Below are 21116 nucleotides of genomic sequence, written 5' to 3'. Positions count from 1 at the left end.
ATGAATTTAGCTAGTTAGCCTAAACTTTGAATAAATCACACAGTGATAATACTGGCCCATATAGCCAATTAAAAAGCTATCAGGGCCCTTGCCAGTTTGCAGCAGTGGTTAAGCATCAAACTATGAACCAGGAGGTCACAGTTCAGGCTTGATTCCTAATGTAGGGTGTGCAGGAGGCAGCCAATTAATGATTTTCTCTCATTGATGTTTCTATCTCTCCCTCTCCCTTCTTCTCTGAAATCACTAAAAGTATTTTTTTTAATTAATGGAAAAAATATCCTCGGGTGAGGATTAACAAAAGAAAAAAGCTATCGGGTTTTACCAACATTAAAATAATTATAAAATGTAAAAGGAATTTCAGAGTAGATTGAAACTTTTCTGTTCAATAATTACTCTTAAGCTGTTTTCTTACATTCATTGAGTGAATACAGTTGCTAGATTGCCATGAACATGTATATATCCTGCTTTAAAATATTATTAGAGATAAATGTGATTTGTTAAAAAAAAATTTTTTTCTGGCTATGCATATGTTTCCATAAGTTCTCTTTTTTAGATTGTGTTTTCTGAGAACCAGGCCAAGGAGGTTTCTGTTACTTTTAAAGATCATTGTCTTTGCTCTAATTGTCTGCATTAGCTCATATCAATCTCTTGAACACTTTGATCTATTTATTTGGAAATTATTGGGTCTGATAATTGGGTTTGTGGTCTGATGGGTAGAAAAGAATAATGGAAAGTTGATATAGGAAGGTGAACTGTTCTGGTGTGATTTCTTTGGTTATATAATTCTATGCCTTGGTCAGATGACTGAATCAGGCAGCTCTCCTGGCTTCCAGAAATTAAATCAGATTTCCCAGCTGCTCTCATGCCTATGTTACTTGCCTATATTATAATGCCTACATTACAATGTTATTTTGATTGCCTGTTTAAAAATTAATCTTCATTTTCAATTATCTGGCTCTGCATGTTTGATTACATTTGTTAAACTTGAACCTGATGTCCAAACATTTCTTTGAATATTTTCTGGGTTTTGATAACGGGATATTCTATAAGATAAAGCAGATAATCCCAGAATGATTTAATTTATATTGGCCATCCACAGTTTTTCTATTTCTGTACTTTTCCCCTCCCCAGTTTTGAAAAGAAAATTTATAAATGTCTTCCTTCACTCCCTTATTCCTGCCTCAGTTAGTTTCCCCCCAAACTACTCTGGTGAGCAGAAACATTTAATAGGAAATAAAAGAAAAACACAGTAGTTCTTTACATTGAGTTGAGGTGAAAATGATGTACTTGAAAATAATGTATTTTATTTATATGTGAGCTTAAAATTATTTTTTTAAATCATAAAAGGACTCTGATATAAAAATATTAGTCTAGAAGTTCTCTTATTATCAGGTGCTATTTCTACCTTAGCTGTGAGTTATCAGAGAAAATTGAATTCTTTATCTTTTTTTTTTTTTACTTCACTAGAATAATCCCATTTCATACATCTTTAATACCAGCTTCAAAGAACTTGCTTGCTTTTATTTTCAAACTAGAGGCCCAGGGCATGAAATTCATGTACCTCAGCCCAGCCTGTGCCCTCTCGCAGTCTGGGACCCCTTGCTCCTTACTGCCCGCCTACTTGCTGTTTCTTACCACTTGGCTCGCTGCTCCTTCCTTAGCGCTGCTGCGGAGGAGGGAGAGACTCCCACCACCACCACTGTGCTCACCAGCCGTGAGCCCAGTGGGAGCACACTGACCACCAGGGGGCAACTCCTGCATTGAACGTCTGTGTGCATCATAGTGACTGGGCTTAATGGTCTCTTAGGCTTTTATTATATAGATGCCAAAATTTATTTTTGAGAGTTTTCTTGTTTTCATTGAAGTTTATTTTGGCATGATAAAGATATCACCACCCTCCCCCAGCCATAAAAAGAAAAGTTAATTTGACACTGAAAATCTATTGAATTGTCTTATTTTTTATTAATTGAAAAAGCTATAGAAGCTGTTTCTTCTCATTTAAACATTTTTAATTAATAAAATACTAATTTTGCTGTACTTTAATCTGATAGTGAAATTGGGAGATTATATAAATTTATGTCTCTACAGTTAATAGTTATCAGTTATTTCACTTTCTGTAATATGCAAGACCCAAAGCTCACATTTACATAATGTGAGCTTTTTTAAACAACATAAACATGGACAGTTATTTAGAGAATATAACAAAATTTTAAAAGCTGATAAAATCACAAATGTCACAAATCTAAAAGGCATTATATGTGAATCAATTAAATGCCTGCCATACTTTTCTACTCTATTTTTTAAGCCTTTTTTGTTTGGCTTTGTCTTAACATTTATACAGTGTTGTATATGTTAAGTTATCATGGTCATCTCAACAAAAAATTCCTGTGCATAAACTGTTTCGTTGTGTTTTCTGAGAATCAGACCAAGCAGATTCTTAATGTGTGGTCATAGTTGGATAATGTTATTCTGAACTATATGAAATTGCCAATTTTGTTGGTCAAAAGTGATCAAATATTAGCATTTTATAATATACTAGAGGCCTGGTGCATGAAATTTGTGCACTGGAGGGGGCACCCTCAGCCTGGCCTGTGCCCTCTCGCAGGAGCCTTCAGGAGATGTCCAACTGCTGGCTTAGACTCACTCCCCGTGGGCCTAAGCCGGCAGTCGGACATCCTTAGAGGTTCCTGCCACTGCCACTGCACTCACCAGCTGTGAGCCCGGCTTCTGGCTGAGCAGCTGTCCCCTGTGGGAGCACACTGACCACCAGGGGACAGCTGCATTGAGTATCTGCCCCCCTGGTGGTCAGTGCGTGTCATAGCAACTAGTCATTCCGCCATTTTGGTCAATTTGCATATTAGCCTTTTATTATATAGGTCTAGAGGTCCAGTACCTCAGCCCAACCTGCACCCTCTCGCAATCTGGGGCCCCTTAGGTAGGGTCCCTAGGCCTGGCTGGCAATCAAGGCCTATGGAGGCTTTCCTTCCCCTGGCTGCTGGCAGTGGCCCCGCCCCCACCGCTGCCACTGCTTGCCATCTGTGTGGTGCTGCTCCCCCTCCCCACCACTGGTTGCCTCCCTCTGCAGGCAACAGGTGTGGGGTGCGATCACTTGGCTGGCCTGGGTCTCCCTCTGTGGGGCGATCGATCACGGAGTCCCCAGATCAATCACCCTGCAGAGGGAGGACCCGCCACAGCGCTGCCAGCTGGGTAGCCTGGGCCTCCCTCTTTAGGGTAGTCATGGGGCTCTGTGATTGATCACCCAGCAGAGGGAGGCCCCGCCCACCCGGCAGGGCTCCATGGTCGATCACTGAGCAGAGGGTGGCCTGGATCACCCTTTTGGGGGCAATTACAGATCAATTGCCCCACCAGCCAGTTGCCTGGGCCTCCCTCTGCAGGGCGATCGTGGGATGATGGCGGGGGCCCCCCCCGACCAATCGCATTGCACCCGCCTTGGCTGGCCTGGCGCCAGTGCGTGTCATAGCATGGTCGTCCGGAAGGTTGTCTGGACGGTTGTTCTGCTGTTCGGTTGTTCAGTTAATTTGCATATTATGCTTTTGTTATTATAGATAACAAAAGGAAGAACCAAACAAAGATCTTTTAGAACAGATATTTTGAGTTCCCATCCCAACTCTTCTTATCAGCCTATCAGAGGCTTTATGAAGGAGACTCTCAAACTACAGATAACCACAGGGCTACCAAGAAATGCTTTGTTTTGTTAAATTGTCCAGATTTCAAAGATATTTATTAAAAAGACTTCAGTAATTGAAGCAGATATCTTTTGGGAATACTTAAATTACATAAGCTTTCATGAAGTCAATGTGTAGTTCTTTCATAACCTTAGATATTGTCATATATAAAGGATTAGTCTGTAAATATCACTTAAAGGCAAAAAGACTCCCCCACCTCATATCTAATATGGACTCAAATTTTGCTAATTATAGAATTTTATCTTCTTGGTAGGCATTTGGAGATAAAACTACTATGTTATATAGCCAACAAGTTTCCCTCAAAATGCCATTTAAAGATTTTTATACCTATACTAGAGGCCCAGTGCACCAGTGGGGTCCCTTGGCCTGGCCTGTGGGGATCGGGCTGAAACCAGCTCTCCGACATCCCCCGAGGGGTCCTGGATTTCGAGAGGGCACAGACCAGGCCAAGGGACCCCACCCGTGCACAATCTGGGCCGTGGAGGGTCAGCGGGAGGGCTACAGGGCGTGTCTGGCTCGTCTGGCCCAGTCCCAATTGGCTGGACCCCAGCAGCAAGCTAATCTACCGGTGGGAGCATCTGCCCCCTGGTGGTCAGTGCACATCTAGCTATCAGTCAAACAGTTGCTTAGGCTTTTATATATGTAGATTTCAAGTGATAAGAATAAAAGTGAGTGTAAAAACATAAAAATATGAAGCTTCTTCTACACATGAAATCCCCAATTTTGGTTACAGCTGTGATCTAAAAGGTTGTAAATTGAGTTGTTCCAAATTCAGATGTTGTTACAGCTTCTCATATAAATAATATGAATAATAAGGGTAACAGGTTAGCTAACAAGAGTTGATCTAGTACATTCCAGTATCTTGGTGTCTTGGTTTTGGATAAACTTTTATAGTGGAGAAAGCTTATTTTGATCTTTCAATAACTTCTTGGTATACTTCTTCTTAGTTGATACCATGAGTCTTGCCCAAGTACATACCCTCTCCTTTACATTCCCCAAGATATTACTATCTGCCTTTTTAAAAAAAAAAAAAAATGTTTTTATGATTTCAGAGACAGGAAGGGAGATGGAAAGAGGGATAGAAACATCAATGATGAGAAATAATCGATTGGTTGCCTCCCGCACACCCATTATTGGGGATCGAGCCTGCAACCCAGGCACGTGCCCTGACTGGGAGTCGAACCGTGACCTCCTGGTTAACGCTCAACCACTGAGCCACATGGACAGGGCTGCCTTTTATCTTCAGTCTTCCTTATCAATACTTCCAAAGTATAACATCTCAAGTGTTAGGAAGAAGGAAATTTGCTTTAACTTATTAACATTAAAGTGTTGGTGACTGTAGCCCTTTTACCTCTGTCTTAAAGAGAAATCTGCATTTAAGAACAAACACATTATTCAACAATAAAGATTTAAAATAAATAAATAAATAGAACAAATACATTAGTGCCAGTGCAAATTACTATCAGTTAATAGAATATTAAGCTTTAAGACAAAAGTGAAAATAATCTCAGTGTTGATGGGACTATTGTGAGGCAAGAGATATTAAATGCCCGAACTTAGGAATCTGCCCCTCTTTCACCAAACCCATGAAATGTCTGAAAGTGCTGCTTATTTTCAGTGACCTTGAGGAAGGGAACTAGTCACTTGTAATTATGGGTTCTATGATGTCAGTGCCATGCTGATCCTATTTTTTTTTTTCAGTTTAAGGTTGTGTCCAGAGCATCCTAGGTAACCATCATCCACACTATTCTCCTGAGATGGCCTATGTTTCGGTCTTGACCTATCTTCCAGCTCTACTCATTGATACTAAATTTACAGGTGAACACTGTCCATTCTTGTAAAAAAAAAAAAAAAAGTCTTCATTTTACTGTTATAAAGAATGACTACCACCTTCTCTTTTTTCAAGAGATATAAAGGTAGAAAAGTTATTCCTTTTTTTCATTATTTTCCTTTTAAAACTATTATTTTTAAATAGCTGGCAGTTAGCAATTTAGTTTCCAAACCTGTTTTGAATTAAATTGACAAGGCAATTCTAAAATTTTAATCTTGCTTTATCATATAAACATCTAGATAGAAAGTGTTTATGCTAAAGACATGTATTTTGTGGCATTAGTTCTTCATGTTTCTCGTTTGTGTATTAAAAATTGTTCATTCATTTCCAAGTGAGTGGGAAAGTTACTATTGTTGAGATGTGTATAGGGCAAGTGCACTTGATTAGAGCATGAACTGTATTTTTACATTAGCTGGATGTGCTTTGCACTCTGCTCTTGTAGATTTATTTTGTTTACAGTAGACTACTGTCAGTTTTTGTAAATGTTTTTACTTAGCACTTTAACTGTGAGTGTACAAACTGATTTTAAATGTAGTGGTTGTATATTTTGGTTATAAACTGGAAATTTTTAATAAAATAAAATAATTTGTTCTCTGTTTTGTCATTAATACCTGATTGAATATAATTTTTTAAATCATCTTCTAGCCGAACTAGCGTGGCTCAGTGGTTGAGCCTTGACCTATGAACCAGGAGGTCATGGTTGGATTCAGGTTGAGGCACATGCCCATGTTTCAGGCTCCATCCCCAGTAGGGGATGTGCAGGAGGCAGCCGATCAATTATTCTCTCTCATCATGATGTTTCTCTCTCTCTCCTCCCTTCCTCTCTGAAATCAATAAAATATTTTTAAAAAATCACCTTCTAGACTCTATTAGATTTCTACTTTTAAATTAGGATATTCTTGTAATCACTTTTCATTCATAACATAGGATTCACATTAATCTGGATCATAGCATACAAACACACACCATCTTGTATCATGGCTCTTTCACATTTACTTTGTCAATACAGGTTAAGACCCATCTCTGTACGTTGTCACATCCTCTGTACATAACACGTATCCTCAGTACTAGGCACATAATAGGGACTCAGTGAATATCTGCTGCAAAACATGAATCCATTGGATACAGCCCCGGGAGCCTTGTGACGCAGTTGCACGCATGGGTAGGGGCGGGGGAAGTAGCAGCCACCAGCGCGGTCCGCCCTCTTCCACTGCGGCCGTGGGAATGGAAACATCTGACCCACAGGCCAGCGCCCAGCCTTCGCGGGTATCATCGCGAGACCAGCTCGCTGGACTATCCGTGTCCAGTCAGGGACATTTTGACTCACTGGACCTTGCAGAACTGGCTAAAAAGCAACAATGGTGGCATAAGCTCTTCGGGCAGGAATCTGGGCCCGCAACTGAAAGGTATAGCATGGCCGCCCAGCTGATAATTGGAGGTGTCACTGGATGGTGCACCGGCTTCATATTCCAGAAAGTTGGGAAGTTGGCTGCAACAGCTGTGGGAGGAGGTTTTTTGCTCCTTCAGCTTGCGAACCATGCTGAGTACATCAAAATTGACTGGCAACAAGTAGAGAAGGACATGAAGAAAGCCAAGGAACAGTTGAAGGGCCAAAGGAGCACCCAGTTCCCTATGGAGGTGAAAAGCAAAGCTGAGGAGATCGTGTTGTTCGTAAAGACGAACATCATATTGGCTGGTGGATTTCTCGGAGGCTTTCTGCTTGGCATGTATTCCTAAGGAGGACAACTTCGTTTCCATTATTCCTGGCTTTCTACCTACTAGCCTCTTCACTCCACCTTAGGACATCAAGTCTCTTCTTACTCCTCCTCTGTGCCTTCCTCCCTGCTGTGGCATATCTGAATGGCTTCTATAAGGCATTTGTTGGTACAAACTGATATGGCCCTACTGTGAGCCTCCGGCAACACCGGAAGAGATAGCAGACATTAGCTCTCCTCCCAGAACACTCCCCACCTGACTAATCTGTAGGTCAACAAGAATGTTCCTTTCCCCCTATATAAGATATTTCCTAAAACATAGTGCAAGATGGCTCACCATGGAGGATAGGTGGATCCTCAAAGGTTGTCCCAAACTTGATTTGGAAAAGGAGTAACAAACACATAGATACTTGACTATGTGCTGCATGAAAAGGAACTGAATACATTCGCCTTAAAGCATGAAAGGGGTCGGGGGGCGGGGGGGAAGAATACATTAAAGTATATCAATTTTCCAACAGGAAAGCCTACTCACATAAGCAAATCACTTTTGGGTGTTTTTGTTTTTCTTGTTTTGTTTGCATAAGAAGGCAGACCAGGATTTAAACTACTATTGGAGTTTCTTGCCTGGATCATGCAGTTTTTAGTTGGAAGATACCTTAGAAATCATATGGTTCAATCTTCAACCCAGTATAGGAATTCTTTAGAACCATCTTTTATAAGCCTCTGCATGAATGATTTCAGTAATAGGAAGCTCACTATGTAAGGCCTTCCATTCCATTTTGAGGCAGCTTATTATATAAACGTTTTCCTTATATTGAGTGACAGATGTATTTCTTTGTTACCTTCACACATTGGTATTGCCCTACACATATCCAGTAATTCCTTCACAGTATTATTTTCTAAACATTTGAGAAAAACTATGCTGTTTCATCCAAATTTTTTCTCTAGGCAAAATATGTCCCATTCTCCAATTCCTGTCTTATTTTTCTATTCTCTCATGACTTCCTTTTAGACCCAGCAGTTCCCTTCCAAAGACTCCAGTTGTGAATATTCCTCTTAAAATTTTCCACAGAACTGAATACGTTTCTCCAGATTCTATAAAACCAGTGAAGAATTCAGTATATACTATATTCTTTACATTATACTTCTGTGACGTCTATCATAAAAGAATGGGACATTCATTTTTACAAAGATCTCTCCTTAATCATTGTAAGGAAATGAAGAGATGTATATATACATTTTCATCAATTATTCAAACTCTGTTTGCCAATGAAAGTCCAATATTTCCTGGAGGCATTGATTGATGACTATGTGCCAGGCAATGAACCTCAAAGTATCTCCTGACAATTAAGGTGGGAAAAGGTCCTAACTTATTGTTATATGTTGCTAACTTTAAGGAGTTAACATTTGAAGGGAAGGGAGGAATTTCTGAGTGGTTTATTTTATGTTGATCATTAGCTAATTTTATAGATCAATGTTGATCATTAGATTGAGTAATAAATCAGTGTGTGTGCTGGAGCACATAGATACATGTGCATACAGTTTCTTCATCTATAAATGAAAATATTGGACTAAACCAAAGGCTTTTAGCTATGGGATTCTTTCATCAGTATAGTAAGTCTCAGTATATAAACAGATAAAGACTGTTTAAAGAGAAAGTGCCTAAAACCCCACATAAGCCTAACCCTTCTCTTTCTCTCTTCACTACAGCATCCCTTGAAGCACCTAGATTGAACTCCCATTTTAAAAATTACTAAATCAGCCCTGGCTGGTGTTGCTCAGTGGATGGAGCATTGGCCCATGAGAAGGGTCATAGGTTTGATTCCTGGTCAAGGGCACATACCTGGGTTGTGGGTTTCATCCCTGGGGGTGCAGGAAGCGACCAATGGACGTCTCTCTCTCCCCTTCCTCCCACTCTCTAAAAATCAATGGAAAAAGTATCCTCGGATGAGAATTAAAAAGAAAGAAAAGAGAAAAAAAAGATAGAAAGAAAGAAAAGAAATTACTGAATCATTCTATATCTTAATTGTGATGGTCACACAAATCTACAAGTGATAAAATTGCACAAAACTACACACACACAAATGAGAGAGTGTAAAACTGTTGCAATCTGAATAAAATAGATGGATTGTATTTATGCCAGTTTCTTTCTTGGTTTTGATATTTTACTCTAGTTACAAAAAATGTTACCATTGAGGGAAACTGGGTATGGGTACTATTTCTTAAAAACTGCATGTAAATCTATAATTATCTTAAAATATTTCGCTGACTCCTGACCCAACCCAAGACATGATAAAACAGAAGCTCACTAAGCTGGAAGGAAAGTTGGGACTATTAAGCCACTTCCCCTGACTTTCAGAGAAGAATGTGTTCCTCTAGAACAGAGATTCTCAAATTCTCTTTTGCATAAAAATCAGCTGGGGGTGGGGAGGGAAGGATAGTATGAAAAAAAAATGATTCTCAGGCCCACTCGTCAGAGATTTAGATTCAGTAGGTCTGAGGCAGGACCCAGGAATCTGAATGTAAAAGCACACATGATTCTCATGCCTCTGGTCCAAGGACCACACTTTGAAAAGCATCTTATTGCCCTAGCCAGTGGTCGGCAAACTCATTAGTCAACAGAGCCAAATATCAACAGTACTTCTTCAAAATAGACTCGCCCAGGCGAAAACCGACTTCTGCGCATGGGCCACGAAGTTTCAATCGCACTGTACATGCGCCCGCAGGTGGTATTTTGTGGAAGAGCCACACTCAAGGGGTCAAAGAGCTGCACGTGGCTCGAGAGCTGCAGTTTGCCAACCACGGCCCTAGGCAATAAGTAAATCCTCTATATGACAGATGGACAAATAAGCAGGGGATGATGAATTGTTTTGAATACTTTTCTAGTTGTCTTCCCTTCCCCTTTGCCCCAGAATCCCTTGCTCAGCAGCAGCTTGCCTATGCCATGGGGTGGGCACATGGGAAGTATGCAGACATCTGCTAGCTACCCTCGTGGGCACAGTACAACTCTAGGGAGGTGACGGGCCAGTTTTGAGTCAGCTTTACTAATGAGCATCACTTGTTGACTGACTCTAGGGGAGGAGCTCATTATATATGTTTGGCCCAGAGCCTTCTCTTGTAGGGCTGCAAATGAATAGATGCCATACGGCTTCCATGTTCACCTCAGTGGAAAAAAGTGGGAAGATCATCAAAGCAACAATTTAGTTCATGCTTCTCGTTGAAAAGGGTCAGATTAGCTGGAAGGAAGCTTGTGGAGGCTGTTTGGCACAGAATTTTCACACTTGATCTATTCCTTTCTTCCTCAATTGCATTACCCCTGCCCACCCCACCCTGATCCCTTGAATGGGGTCATTGTTTGGACTAAGTCATCCAAATGAAAGCTTCTGTTCTTTTGAGCAATTCCTACCCCCAGTCCCCAGATGCTTAGGAAATATAACCCCTAAGAAAACAACACAAGGTTGAGAATATTATGTCAGGAGTCGCTTTTCCTGTAAAGGGGCCGGCCTAATCCAGGAACTTCATTTCTTTTATTATCCCCGCTTCAAACCCCCTGCAGTACAAGAGAAATCTTGTAGCTCTTCATCTCTTGGTGAGAACTCTAGAATGAAAACCCTAGAGTCAAGTGTATATACATGGAGTTAAAATTTAAGTTGGAAAATAAGTTGGAATTTGTAGAGCTGAACTTTAAAATGTTTTCCTAGGCTGTCCCCAACTGACATTCCAAGGAAAGGGAAGAGGCCTAGAGCAAAGATCCAAAGATCAGATTTTTATTTTTATTTTTTTTAAATTGTTTTATTGCTTAAAGTATTACAAAGAGTATTACATATGTCTCCTTTTTTCCCCCGCCCTTGACAATCCCCTGGCCTCCTCTACCCCCCAGTGTCTTATGTCCATTGGTTATGCTTATATGCATGCATACAAGTCCTTCGGTTGATCTCTTACCCTCCCCTCCTGCCCCCCAGCCCTCCCGGGCCTTCCCGCTGTAGTTTGACAGTCCCAAAGATCAGATTTAGATACTTTAGGTTGATGGTTGCAATATAGATAGGCACATTCTTTGATCATAAGACCACATTATACACAAGTGCAGAAAGGAAGGTTCCTTTCATTCCTTCCCTGCTCCTATAGCCCACAGGTACTGGAAGGGAGAGAACCCTCAGGTTGTGTGGCAACCTTTGCTCCTGCTGCTATCCATGACACCTGGGACTTCCCCTGACCCCTGGACAACTTCTGAGCTGACACTGTATTGACTGAAAAATGTTTTCATTTATGTGGATCCCTTCTTTGAACTAAAGAGAGACAGGAGCCGTGAGAAGTGAATGACTTGCTAAGATAACACCGCTCAGCAGCATGGATTTCCTCTTGATGTTAGTCTAGAATGGTTCGTATCATTAAGTTTTAAGACCATATTGCTCCCTTTTAATGAGTGGAGTACATTTGGAGGAGAGAAAAGATGGGAGGGGAGATTAAACAGCACTGAGGAATGCTCATCTTCAACGTTTAGCCCATAGTCTGGGTGAGAAGGGGTGGAAGCTGGTGTCAGCCCTTTTCTCTGCTGCCCCCTTTCTTCCCTGTGGCTCTTTCTAGCCATCTCTCTACCTTTCTGTTTCTCTGCATCTTTCTCTTCCACTTTTCTGTAGCCCTGTTTGGACCAGGAGTTCTTAACCTGTAGTTCATGGATCCCTTGAATATAACATAAACATGTCCACTTTATGGGGAAAGCCCTATAATTCCTCATTTTCTCAAAGAGGGTGTGATGAGAAAAAAGTGAAGAACCATTCTTGACGTTGCCTCCCTTTTCCTCTCTCAGATTCTGACTATTGTATTATCACCTTTCTTCCCCCGGCCGATGTCTTTCCCACTTCTCCTCTCATGCCTTCTTTCTTTCCCCTTCTCTTTGGTTTCTTGTCCTATGCTACTTTCTTTCTGAACACTGGCCATACTATGAAACTGAATACTAATCATTGTCATGTGTTAAACAGTGTTCAGTAAAGGTTTAGGTTCCCTAATTATGTTCCTAATTAAAAAACCAAAACAAAACAAAACACAAAAAACCTAAGTTGGCTATTTTATATTTTGCTCTAAAAAAATTTCATGACGGGTAGTTGTTGGTTACTTTCTAACTTATCTGTGATCATTGATTTTTGCCTCTACAAACCCCCAACTGGGAGTGAGAACGTTTACTGACCTTGGTCTAGTTAGACATCTGGAGCATAATTGCTCTCCCTAGTGTCACATTTTGGGGCGGCATACTGCGTGGATGAGGAAAGTAAGCTGAAAAGCAGGAAACCTAATGGAATTTGAATCCGTGAACAGGATTCATTTTCAGCAGCTTGCGGGGCTGTCAGAACAGTTGGCTGCAGAGAGGCAGAAACAAACTGGAAGGTCTGACAGTCATCTGAGCAATATGAGACACTCCTTTACTGATCTCAACAAGTAGAGCAGATCTTTGACACTCAAGAGTATAGATTGCAATCCCATGTTTTGATGTTCTGGTGTACCAACATTCCAGGATTTTTGTTGGCATAATGCTGCCATCATAGGGTTTTAATTTTTTAAATTTTTTTGAGGGTGGTCATGAATTTATAGACTGAAATCCACATATAGCTTCCCCCCCCCCCTGAAAACAAGGCAAGGACACTTGAAATTAAACGCAATGCTTTCAAACAAAACTTTACATTTGTAAATAATAGTGGAACTTCATGCCACAAAATACAGCATTACAAAGAACACGTATATCAATAAAAGTATCTACAGTGTGAAGGTGATGTGGCCTCGGTTATGCATCTGCACAGGCTGAGGGCACCTAGAAGGGGAGAACTCTTCATCCCACTTGTACTATTGCACAGCTGGCCAGCTGCAGTCCAGGCGTCCAGAAGCATCTGGTTTGGGGGGCGTGGATATGGCATCCAGAGAATGAGCTTTTACAAGACAACTTTCCTTCCAGTTACCAAATAAAAAGGCCCTTCAGCACAAATACACTGTAGTGAAACCTGTAAAAGAAGCAACAGACTCAATTATTTTCTTCTGAAGAAACACTTGCAGGTCCAAGATACTTGAATAATTACAATTCACAGTTTCAAAGTAAAGGCAGCGCACACACCCTTCCCACCGCCTCAGAACCTCTATCCTAAACCCTTCACTGGGATCAAGTCTCTATCTTGAGGTGGGAAGCTTGGATAGTTTTTATTGTTTTTGCTATATGTTTTCCAGCCAGATTGCTTGTCTGAGATTTTTCTTCAATCATGCTATCTTTTGACCCATTTCTTCTCTGATGAACTGTGGAGCCACCAGAACCCTACGCATCTGAAGAGCGGGTCACAGAGAGTGGGAGTACCAACTCCGTTTTTGAATTCACTTCCGACAGAGGGGACCGCTCTCCATCTGAACACTGGGACCTGCGGTACCGGAGGTAACTTCTCGGAGAACGAGAATGTCTGATGGGATCGGGTCACCTTGAGTCTCTGTTTTAGTGCGTGGAATCTCTTTTCTTTGTTCTTCTGACAACCCAGACAGATTCAAAGTTCCTTCTGAATATGCTTCCATAACTCTTCTTTTGCTTGGATATCAGGGCTTCTCGAGCAAGATCTGTGTCTGGATCGCAACACACAGTGTGTGTGTGTGTGTGTGTGTGTGTGTGTGTTGGGTTTTTGTTGTTGTTGTTGTCTCCTTAACACAGCTTCCCACTGAGGCGCTGAATCAACCACATAGTTCTCCGGCCGTTCCCGGTGTTCTCTGCATTTTCTGATTCGCTACCACGGCTTGTGTTACAGCATGAGCGTGACCTCCTCCTTTGCTTTAGATCTAAGTCTTCACCACTGTTATGGGCTTTCCTTCTCCTTGTTGGTTGTACAGAGTCGCTGTCGCTGCCGCAGGACGGGTTTTGGGGGCATGCGCAGGGCAACTTTGGGGACTTGGTGCGGTCATTGGGAGAGTTGGAGTGTCCACTCTGGGGACCATTTTCTTCCCGTGGCACAGGAGGTTTGCTTCTTTGGGTAACCGGGCTATTTTCATTCTTTGCTTTCTTAAAGCTTTTTATTGGTGAAGGTGCAATGATTTTAGTTGTTCCTTCATTTCCCATGTTTGCAATTACCCGATTTATGCTGTTTGATCCAGCTGGCTGTGTCTGTGCTATTCTCTTAGGATACGTCTTGCTTCAGCTTCTTGCCACCTTCTGATCTGGCCGGGGAAGTCGAATAGAAAGATCTCCACTCATTTGCCATGCTGTCCCGCCACTCTACCGGTGCTTATACTCACGGATCCAAACTTGCTGAGTTTTCTTGACAATGAATTTGATTCATTCTCTGGCATTCTAAAAAATGTATGATGTTTATACTATACTTCCAGAGGTGCTTGCAAGCAGTTTTACTCCGAGCTTCCAAAAAGAATGACATGGCATTGCACTCTTTTCCCAGTACTCTGTGTTCAAAGTGTGTCTCCTTGAAGTGAACCTTTGTAACCTGAGGCCAGAAATACTTTCCCACTTGTTTTTTATTCCTGTAGACAACAACACCAACTGGAGTTAATCCTAAGAAATACTCAGATTTGTTTTCTCCGTGGACGGGATAGAGGTCAACGTGGTACATCTCCAGGGATTTTACAGTCCTCGAGTAATTCAGCTCTGCTTCAGAAGGAGCCTGACCCATTAGAGTTTTATGAATTCTTTCTATGGCTTCTTCAACTTCTTCCTTCTGATCAGGAACAAACTGGTATTCTGACATATATCCTGCAGTATGTTTATATGGATCATAATCTCCAAGTTCAGACAGGATGGCATATGCTCCCAGCTGAGCAGCAGTGTTGACAGGGCAGGGCAGCCGGCCATGAGGGACATCTTGCTTCACCTGTAAGAAAAACTGATATCCTTTGAGACAGCATGGAGGGACCTGGAAGGTATTATGCTAAGTGAAATAAGCCAGTCAGAGAAAGACAAGTATCACATGATCTCACCCATATGTGGAGTCTAATGAACCAAATAAACTGATGAACAAAATAGATTCAGAGACATGGAAGCATAGAATAGACTGTAGAATCTCAGAGGGAAGGCAGGGGAGGGTGGGTGGGCCATCATAGTGTTTTTAAATCTGAAACATTCACATCTTGAGAAGTATTTAGAAAGTTAGACACTACATTGCTTAACAAATGGGGTAAATATACCTTCTTTTACATATTCTGTAATGTTCAAGAAGAGAAAAAATAATTGATAAAGACTCGCTTGCAAGAATGAGTCTTAGTGTTCAAGACTTTTGAACAAGCAGAATATGAGCATTACACTATTGAAATTGATCTAGATAACATCGTGTTAAAATCTCCAGCTATACTTGACAAAAGCAATGAAGGTAAAAACAATTCAGACAAAAAATGTAACTCAGAGTCAATAAAGTGATTGCAGACACTGAAAAAGTACACAAAGACTTTTTCCTTAAAATATTTTTTAAAAAGATATAAGACAACTAAAAATTGTATAATTTGAAGATGGATTCAGAGGAAAATGTTTGGAAATAGCTTATAACTATTGTTTTTTTTACTGTTCCCCAAGCAGTGTAGAGTAAAATCTTTTTCAGCAATGGGAAACTTTGCACAAAATAAATGAACAGATACTAGTGGAGCATTTTGTTTTTTTAATGTTTCATGTTTTTAAAGCTGAAATTATATCATTTCATGTTTAAATTTTCATAATTATTTTCATCTTTATTATTATAGAATTAAAAATACTATACATACACACACACACACACACACACTCTACTTGATGGTATTATGTGTTTATAATTTTTTAAACTTGAACTGTATGAAAGTTTTGTTCCACTAATATTTAATTTCATAAATTCTGAACTTTAAAAAATTATGTAATATATGCTAGGCATTGTGCTAAATGCTTGGAACATATCAACTAATTTAATCCTCACAATTATATTATCATCTCCATTCCACAGATGATGGGGGTGAGATAGGGGAAGATTAGGTAAATTTCCTAGGGTTACACCCTTAATATTGGTAGAGATAGGATTAGAACTTTGTGGCTGGCTCCAAAATCAATGCCCTTAAACACTACATCATACCACCTCTTTAAAAATGGAAATGGTTCCCTAACTGGTTTGGCTCAATGGATAGAGCGTCGGCCTGTGGACTCAAGGGTCCCCGGTTCAATTCCGGTCAAGGGCATGTACCTTGGTTGCGGGAGTAGGGAGTGTGCAGGAGGCAACTGATTGATGTTTCTAACTCTCTATCCCTCTCCCTTCCTCTCTGTAAAAAATCAATAAAAAAATATATTTTAAAAAAATGTTTTAAAAAAAGAAATGGTATTTCGGTCCTACATGAAAGAAATAGCCATATTTTGCTTGCACCGGAGCTGTAATCACCAATTCAAGAGAAGTATATTCCAAAGGCTTCACAAATTCTCAATTCACAGCTTCATTTGAGATATAGTTTTATAGATCATCAGTTCAATACTTAAGAGATTTGTTTCTGAAGTTTATAGGCAAGTAAATAAGGGCATATAGAGTAATAGCAATCTTATCTATTCTTAACAATTACCCTCTGATGAAGGGACTGATCATCCCTGTCAAGAATGATCCCCAAGGGCAGCTCACAGAGTCAAAGATATTAAATCTGAGAATGGCCCTTGGGTAGTATGTATCTGCACCTGTATCGCTAGCTGAGTACCTGCACTGTCACTGTGTTCGGAGCATATGGGGAGAGAAAAGAGAAACCTGGGCCCCAGGGGCATGGTCTCTAGTGAAGCATTTTTCCTCTTACCTACAGCCATTTGCAAAATGTTACCTTGACGTTCAGAGATTAAGTGATAGCCCAAGTTGAGGGAGCCTCTTGTTTGTTTGTCTAAGGACAGTTTTTATGCCATAAGCTAAAATCTCTTCTCCTTCATTTCATGTTTCACATGTTTTCTCCATTTCTCTACCCGCAAACACTCTCCCCTTTCTTCAAACCTAGTCACCTCCATCCTCCTTAGGTTTCTCTTCACCGTCACCTCTCCCCACCCTCTCTCCTCCCCTCTCTGTCCCACATACTCTCCCCACCCTCATACATTTTCATCCGGTCTCAATTTCAACCCTTCTCTCCTTCCCCAGATAAGAGCCCCCGAGTCTACTGACCACTAGTCCTTCTCTTTCATGGGCTCTCCACCCTCACATATTTCCCTCGACCTTTCTCAGACATCTCTCTTCTTTGACAGAATTCTATTTGAGATATAAAACTGCTCCTGAGAACTTGGGATTTGGAATCTTTGTTCTAAAAATCTTGGCATAATTCCGCCCTTAAGATCCAGATAAGCCCTGTCTGGTTTGGCTCAGTGATTAGAGTGCAGCCTTCGGACCTCAGAGTCACCCGTTGGATTCCCGGTCAAGGGCATGTACCTGGGTTGCAGGTTCGATCCTTGGCTTTGGTCAGGGTGCATGTGGGAGGCAACCAATCTCTCTCTCTCTCTCTCTCTCTCTCTCTCTCTCTCTCTCTCTCTCTTCCTCTTTCCCTTCCTTCCTCCCTCCCTCCTTCTCTCCCTTTCACTCTAAAAATCAATGGGGAAAATATCCTTGGGTTAGGATTAAAGAGATCCAAGTAAAATTGGTGTGAATGCCTGTCCGCAAATTCCTGTTTCTAGCCTCTGCCTCCACCATTAGTTTAGCTCACTCTGTAAGTGCCCTGTGTCCAGGATTCAGAAATGAGATTCAGCCTTTCCCTCTGTCTGCACCTAAAACTGTTCCTCACAGTATTTAGTAATGTTTCTTATGGTTTAAAAAAAAAAAAAAGATGATGTTTCAAGCCGTATCAAAATGCTCCTACATCAAAGCAGCTGTGCCAAATTGTCACAAACCTGACAGAATGGGAAGTGACAGATGGGTCAGCAGGCCTGAACCAAGTTGGCCCTGCCCACATGGGGCAGTATATCTTGGTTGCTGGCCAAGTAGTCTGGAGGAAATAAACTTACCAACTCATCTTTTTTTAAAAAAATATAGTTTATTTATTTTTTACAGAGAGGAAGGGAGAGGGATAGTGAGTTAGAAACATTGATGAGAGAGAAACATCGATCAGCTGCCTCCTGCATACCCCCTACTGGGGATGTGCCCGAAACCAAGATACATGCCCTTGACCAGAATCAAACCTGGGACCCTTTACTCTGCAGACCGACGCTCTATCCACTGAGCCAAACTGGTTAGGGCCCAACTCATCTTTTTTTAAGGGATGTGGGATGGGAGTAGGAAGGAACCAATGTTTACTGAGAACCTACCATAAGCCTGGCACCGTATCTCACTTAGCCCTCAAAACAGCCCTGCTGGTAGGCATTATCATACCTAATTCTGAAGATTTTGGAACTGAGAATCAGGTTAAATGGCATGATTTTTTTCCCCCAATATTCCTATTGTGGATTGTCTAAATAATAGCAGTAGCTCCCCGCAGGGCTGAATCAAAGGCAGGGCCGTTGTAGTTGCCTAGACACCAGCCTCTATAGAGTGCCCATACCTTGCTGGAAATGTGAGAGGGAGAATGTTCTGTTCCCAGCACTTCTTGTGGGGAGAAGTGGAGTAAATAGGTGTAAGAAACACTAGTTGAGGGGCTGCTAGAGGTGGAGTAGAATTATATTTCCGCTGCCCCCAGCCTCCCTTCTAGATGGCCTTCTTCAGTGTGGGGGAGGGTCACATGCGGTTCTGGTTTGGTGAGTTGGTGTGCGCTGTTAAAGATAGGGCTGAATTCTCCCTGACAGCAGAGGAAAGGCCAAACCGCTGCCATGAGAGCATCCTTTCCTTCCTCCCTGCAGCCTGACCCTCCACCTCATGCCTCACTTCACAGTAGTGACAGGTAGTTACAGACTGAGAGTTTGAGCTCTTCAGGTCCCAGGTGCTTTAGGAGCTGCTGGCTTGGATGCAAACACAGCCAAGTCCAAGAACCACACCATGCACAACCAGTTCTGAAAATGGCACAGAAATGGTATCAAGAAACCCTCAGGCCCTAGCTGGTGTGGCTCAGTGCATAGAGCATCGGCCTGAGGACTGAAGGGTTCCAGGTTCGATTCAGGTCAAGGGCACATGCCTGGGTTGCAGGTTCGGTCCCCAGGAGGGGGCATGCAGGAGGCAGCCGATCAATGACTCTCTGTCATCATTGATGTTTCTACCTCTCTCTCCCTCTCCCTTCCTCTCTGAAATCAGTAAACATATATTAAAAAAAAAAAAAAGAAAGAAAGAAACCCTCAGCACAAAAATGCAAGTCTCTTAATGGAGTGGACCCCAAGTTCCTGAGGAACATGTGCTTTGCCAAGAAGCACAAGAAGGGCCGGAAGAAGATGCAGGCCAACAACGCCACGGCCACGAGCGCACACGCCGAGGTATCAGGCCCTCGTGAAGCCCAAGGAGGTCTAGCCCAAGATCCCACAGGGCAGCCGCCAGCCGTAAGTTCTATCAACTTGCTGACATCATTCACCCCAAGCGTGGGAAGTGTGCTTATGCCCATGTGCCCAAGGCTCTCAGGCCCTGCTGGCCAAAGGCCAAGGCCAGGCTCAGACCAAGACCCAAGCTGCAGCTGCACCTCCGGCTCCAGCTCAGGCTCTGGCTCCCAAAGATGCCCAGGGCCCCACGAAGGCTCTAGAGTAGAGGCCTCTGCCTGCTAATGTGAGAAGGGAAGGACTGGTGTGGCCTCCTGTGATATTTGTACAAATAAACCTGAGGCAGGATCTGTAAATAAAAATAAAAAGGACGATGGGATTGAAGGCGAGGCAATGGGCAGCCTCCTGCGGTCCAGCCCTGGCTCCATCTGCCCTCATTTGCCTAGTCTCTACACACATTCCTTTCATTTGTCAGTCTAGCCCTCCCCCAGGGAAGCTTCAGCCCTCCCTCCACCCACACCCCCTCCCACTCCTCTCTCTGTGGGTCATAAAGTATCAATGAAACAAATTGCCCATAATTGCCTTTCTACTATTAGGCATTCTGTAAGTTAATGTGCATATAAAGTGAGGTCATTTAAAAATTTGTGACTTTTACTTTGAGTAAATCTATTCAGAACTTAAGAACAGTGTTTCTGGAAATGGTTTTCCTGAGAAGAAATCAGCAAACCCACCATATTACAATTTTAACAGGCTTGGTTTTTTTAATTTTGAGAATGACAGCCATGTTGTCTGAAGATCATATTTCTATGTAATAACATACACATGAGTTTACCTTAATGGGAAAGGTGTTTTCTACAACAAAATCTAGCTTTTTCCAAGTTCCTTTTAAAAATTAAATAATTCAGAATGCTGTAGAAAACCCTTAGATCTTTTTTGTACATTCTAGCTGAAAGAAATGAGAAGATTGGGAAGGGAGAGGGAATCACAGAGAGGTAGAAAAAAAACAGAAAGATAACAAGGAGAACATGGAGAATGATGTGTGAAGAGGATAAAATAGGTGATGACGAGGGAAAGGGAGAGAACAGAGGCATGGTGGGTACTGTACCACGTGCCCTTGGCGAATGAAACCGGGAAAAATGAGAGCATGGATGTTGGAGCTTTAAGGGAGAATGTCCCTTGACTCTGAGGTTGAATGTGAGGGTGAAGTCGGGGAGAAACTGTTTATTCCACCGTCTATCACAGGGCATACGCTCATCTTCCAGATGCACATCTGAGAAAGCCGCAAAAGGAAGGTCTGGACTGCTTCATCTCACAAGGTGAGTATGCCTCCATCTGCCGTGCTGTCTGCTTGCTTTGCACATTTCCTCACATCATATGCTCACAGCACCGTCATATGCCATCCTGGCACTGACACAGAGGAGGCAGACGAATTAAAATGTGGGACGTAGTGGGAAGCACAGCTTGTTTCCTGTTTTGGAATTTGTGGTAACACATGGGTTACTTTATTTTTTAAATTTTAATATATTTTCTGATGT

At 41.8% G+C, this 21116-nt stretch overlaps 2 protein-coding genes and 2 pseudogenes across 2 annotated transcripts in view; 3 read left to right on the top strand and 1 right to left on the bottom strand.

Moving 5' to 3' along the window:
• The window catches only part of FZD3 (frizzled class receptor 3), a 102092-nt gene extending 95839 nt beyond the window's left edge, over positions 1-6253 (top strand). The window contains exon 8 of the mRNA XM_070415526.1: positions 5409-6253. Within this exon, the coding sequence (XP_070271627.1) occupies positions 5409-5439 (31 nt within the window). The 3' untranslated portion in view covers positions 5440-6253. The remainder of the gene's footprint in view (positions 1-5408) is intronic.
• Positions 6254-6696: 443 nt separating this feature from the next.
• On the top strand, positions 6697-7275 carry LOC139011412 (FUN14 domain-containing protein 2-like). The gene has a single exon (XM_070416956.1). It carries the CDS (start codon positions 6697-6699, stop codon positions 7273-7275), a length of 579 nt encoding a protein of 192 aa, XP_070273057.1.
• A 6123-nt stretch (positions 7276-13398) lies between these two features.
• Positions 13399-17019, bottom strand: LOC139011411 (band 4.1-like protein 4A pseudogene; annotated as a pseudogene).
• A 2065-nt stretch (positions 17020-19084) lies between these two features.
• LOC139009744 (large ribosomal subunit protein eL29-like) lies at positions 19085-19981 on the top strand (annotated as a pseudogene).
• Positions 19982-21116: the final 1135 nt, after the last annotated feature.

The sequence above is a fragment of the Myotis yumanensis genome, unplaced genomic scaffold (genome assembly GCF_028538775.1).
Source record: "Myotis yumanensis isolate MYYU_CA2020_CCGP unplaced genomic scaffold, mMyoYum1.0.hap1 SCAF_5, whole genome shotgun sequence".
Classification (NCBI taxonomy): Eukaryota; Metazoa; Chordata; class Mammalia; order Chiroptera; family Vespertilionidae; genus Myotis; species Myotis yumanensis.
The sequence above is the reverse complement of the archived record's forward strand: the minus strand, read 5'-3'. Positions and strand labels throughout refer to the sequence as shown.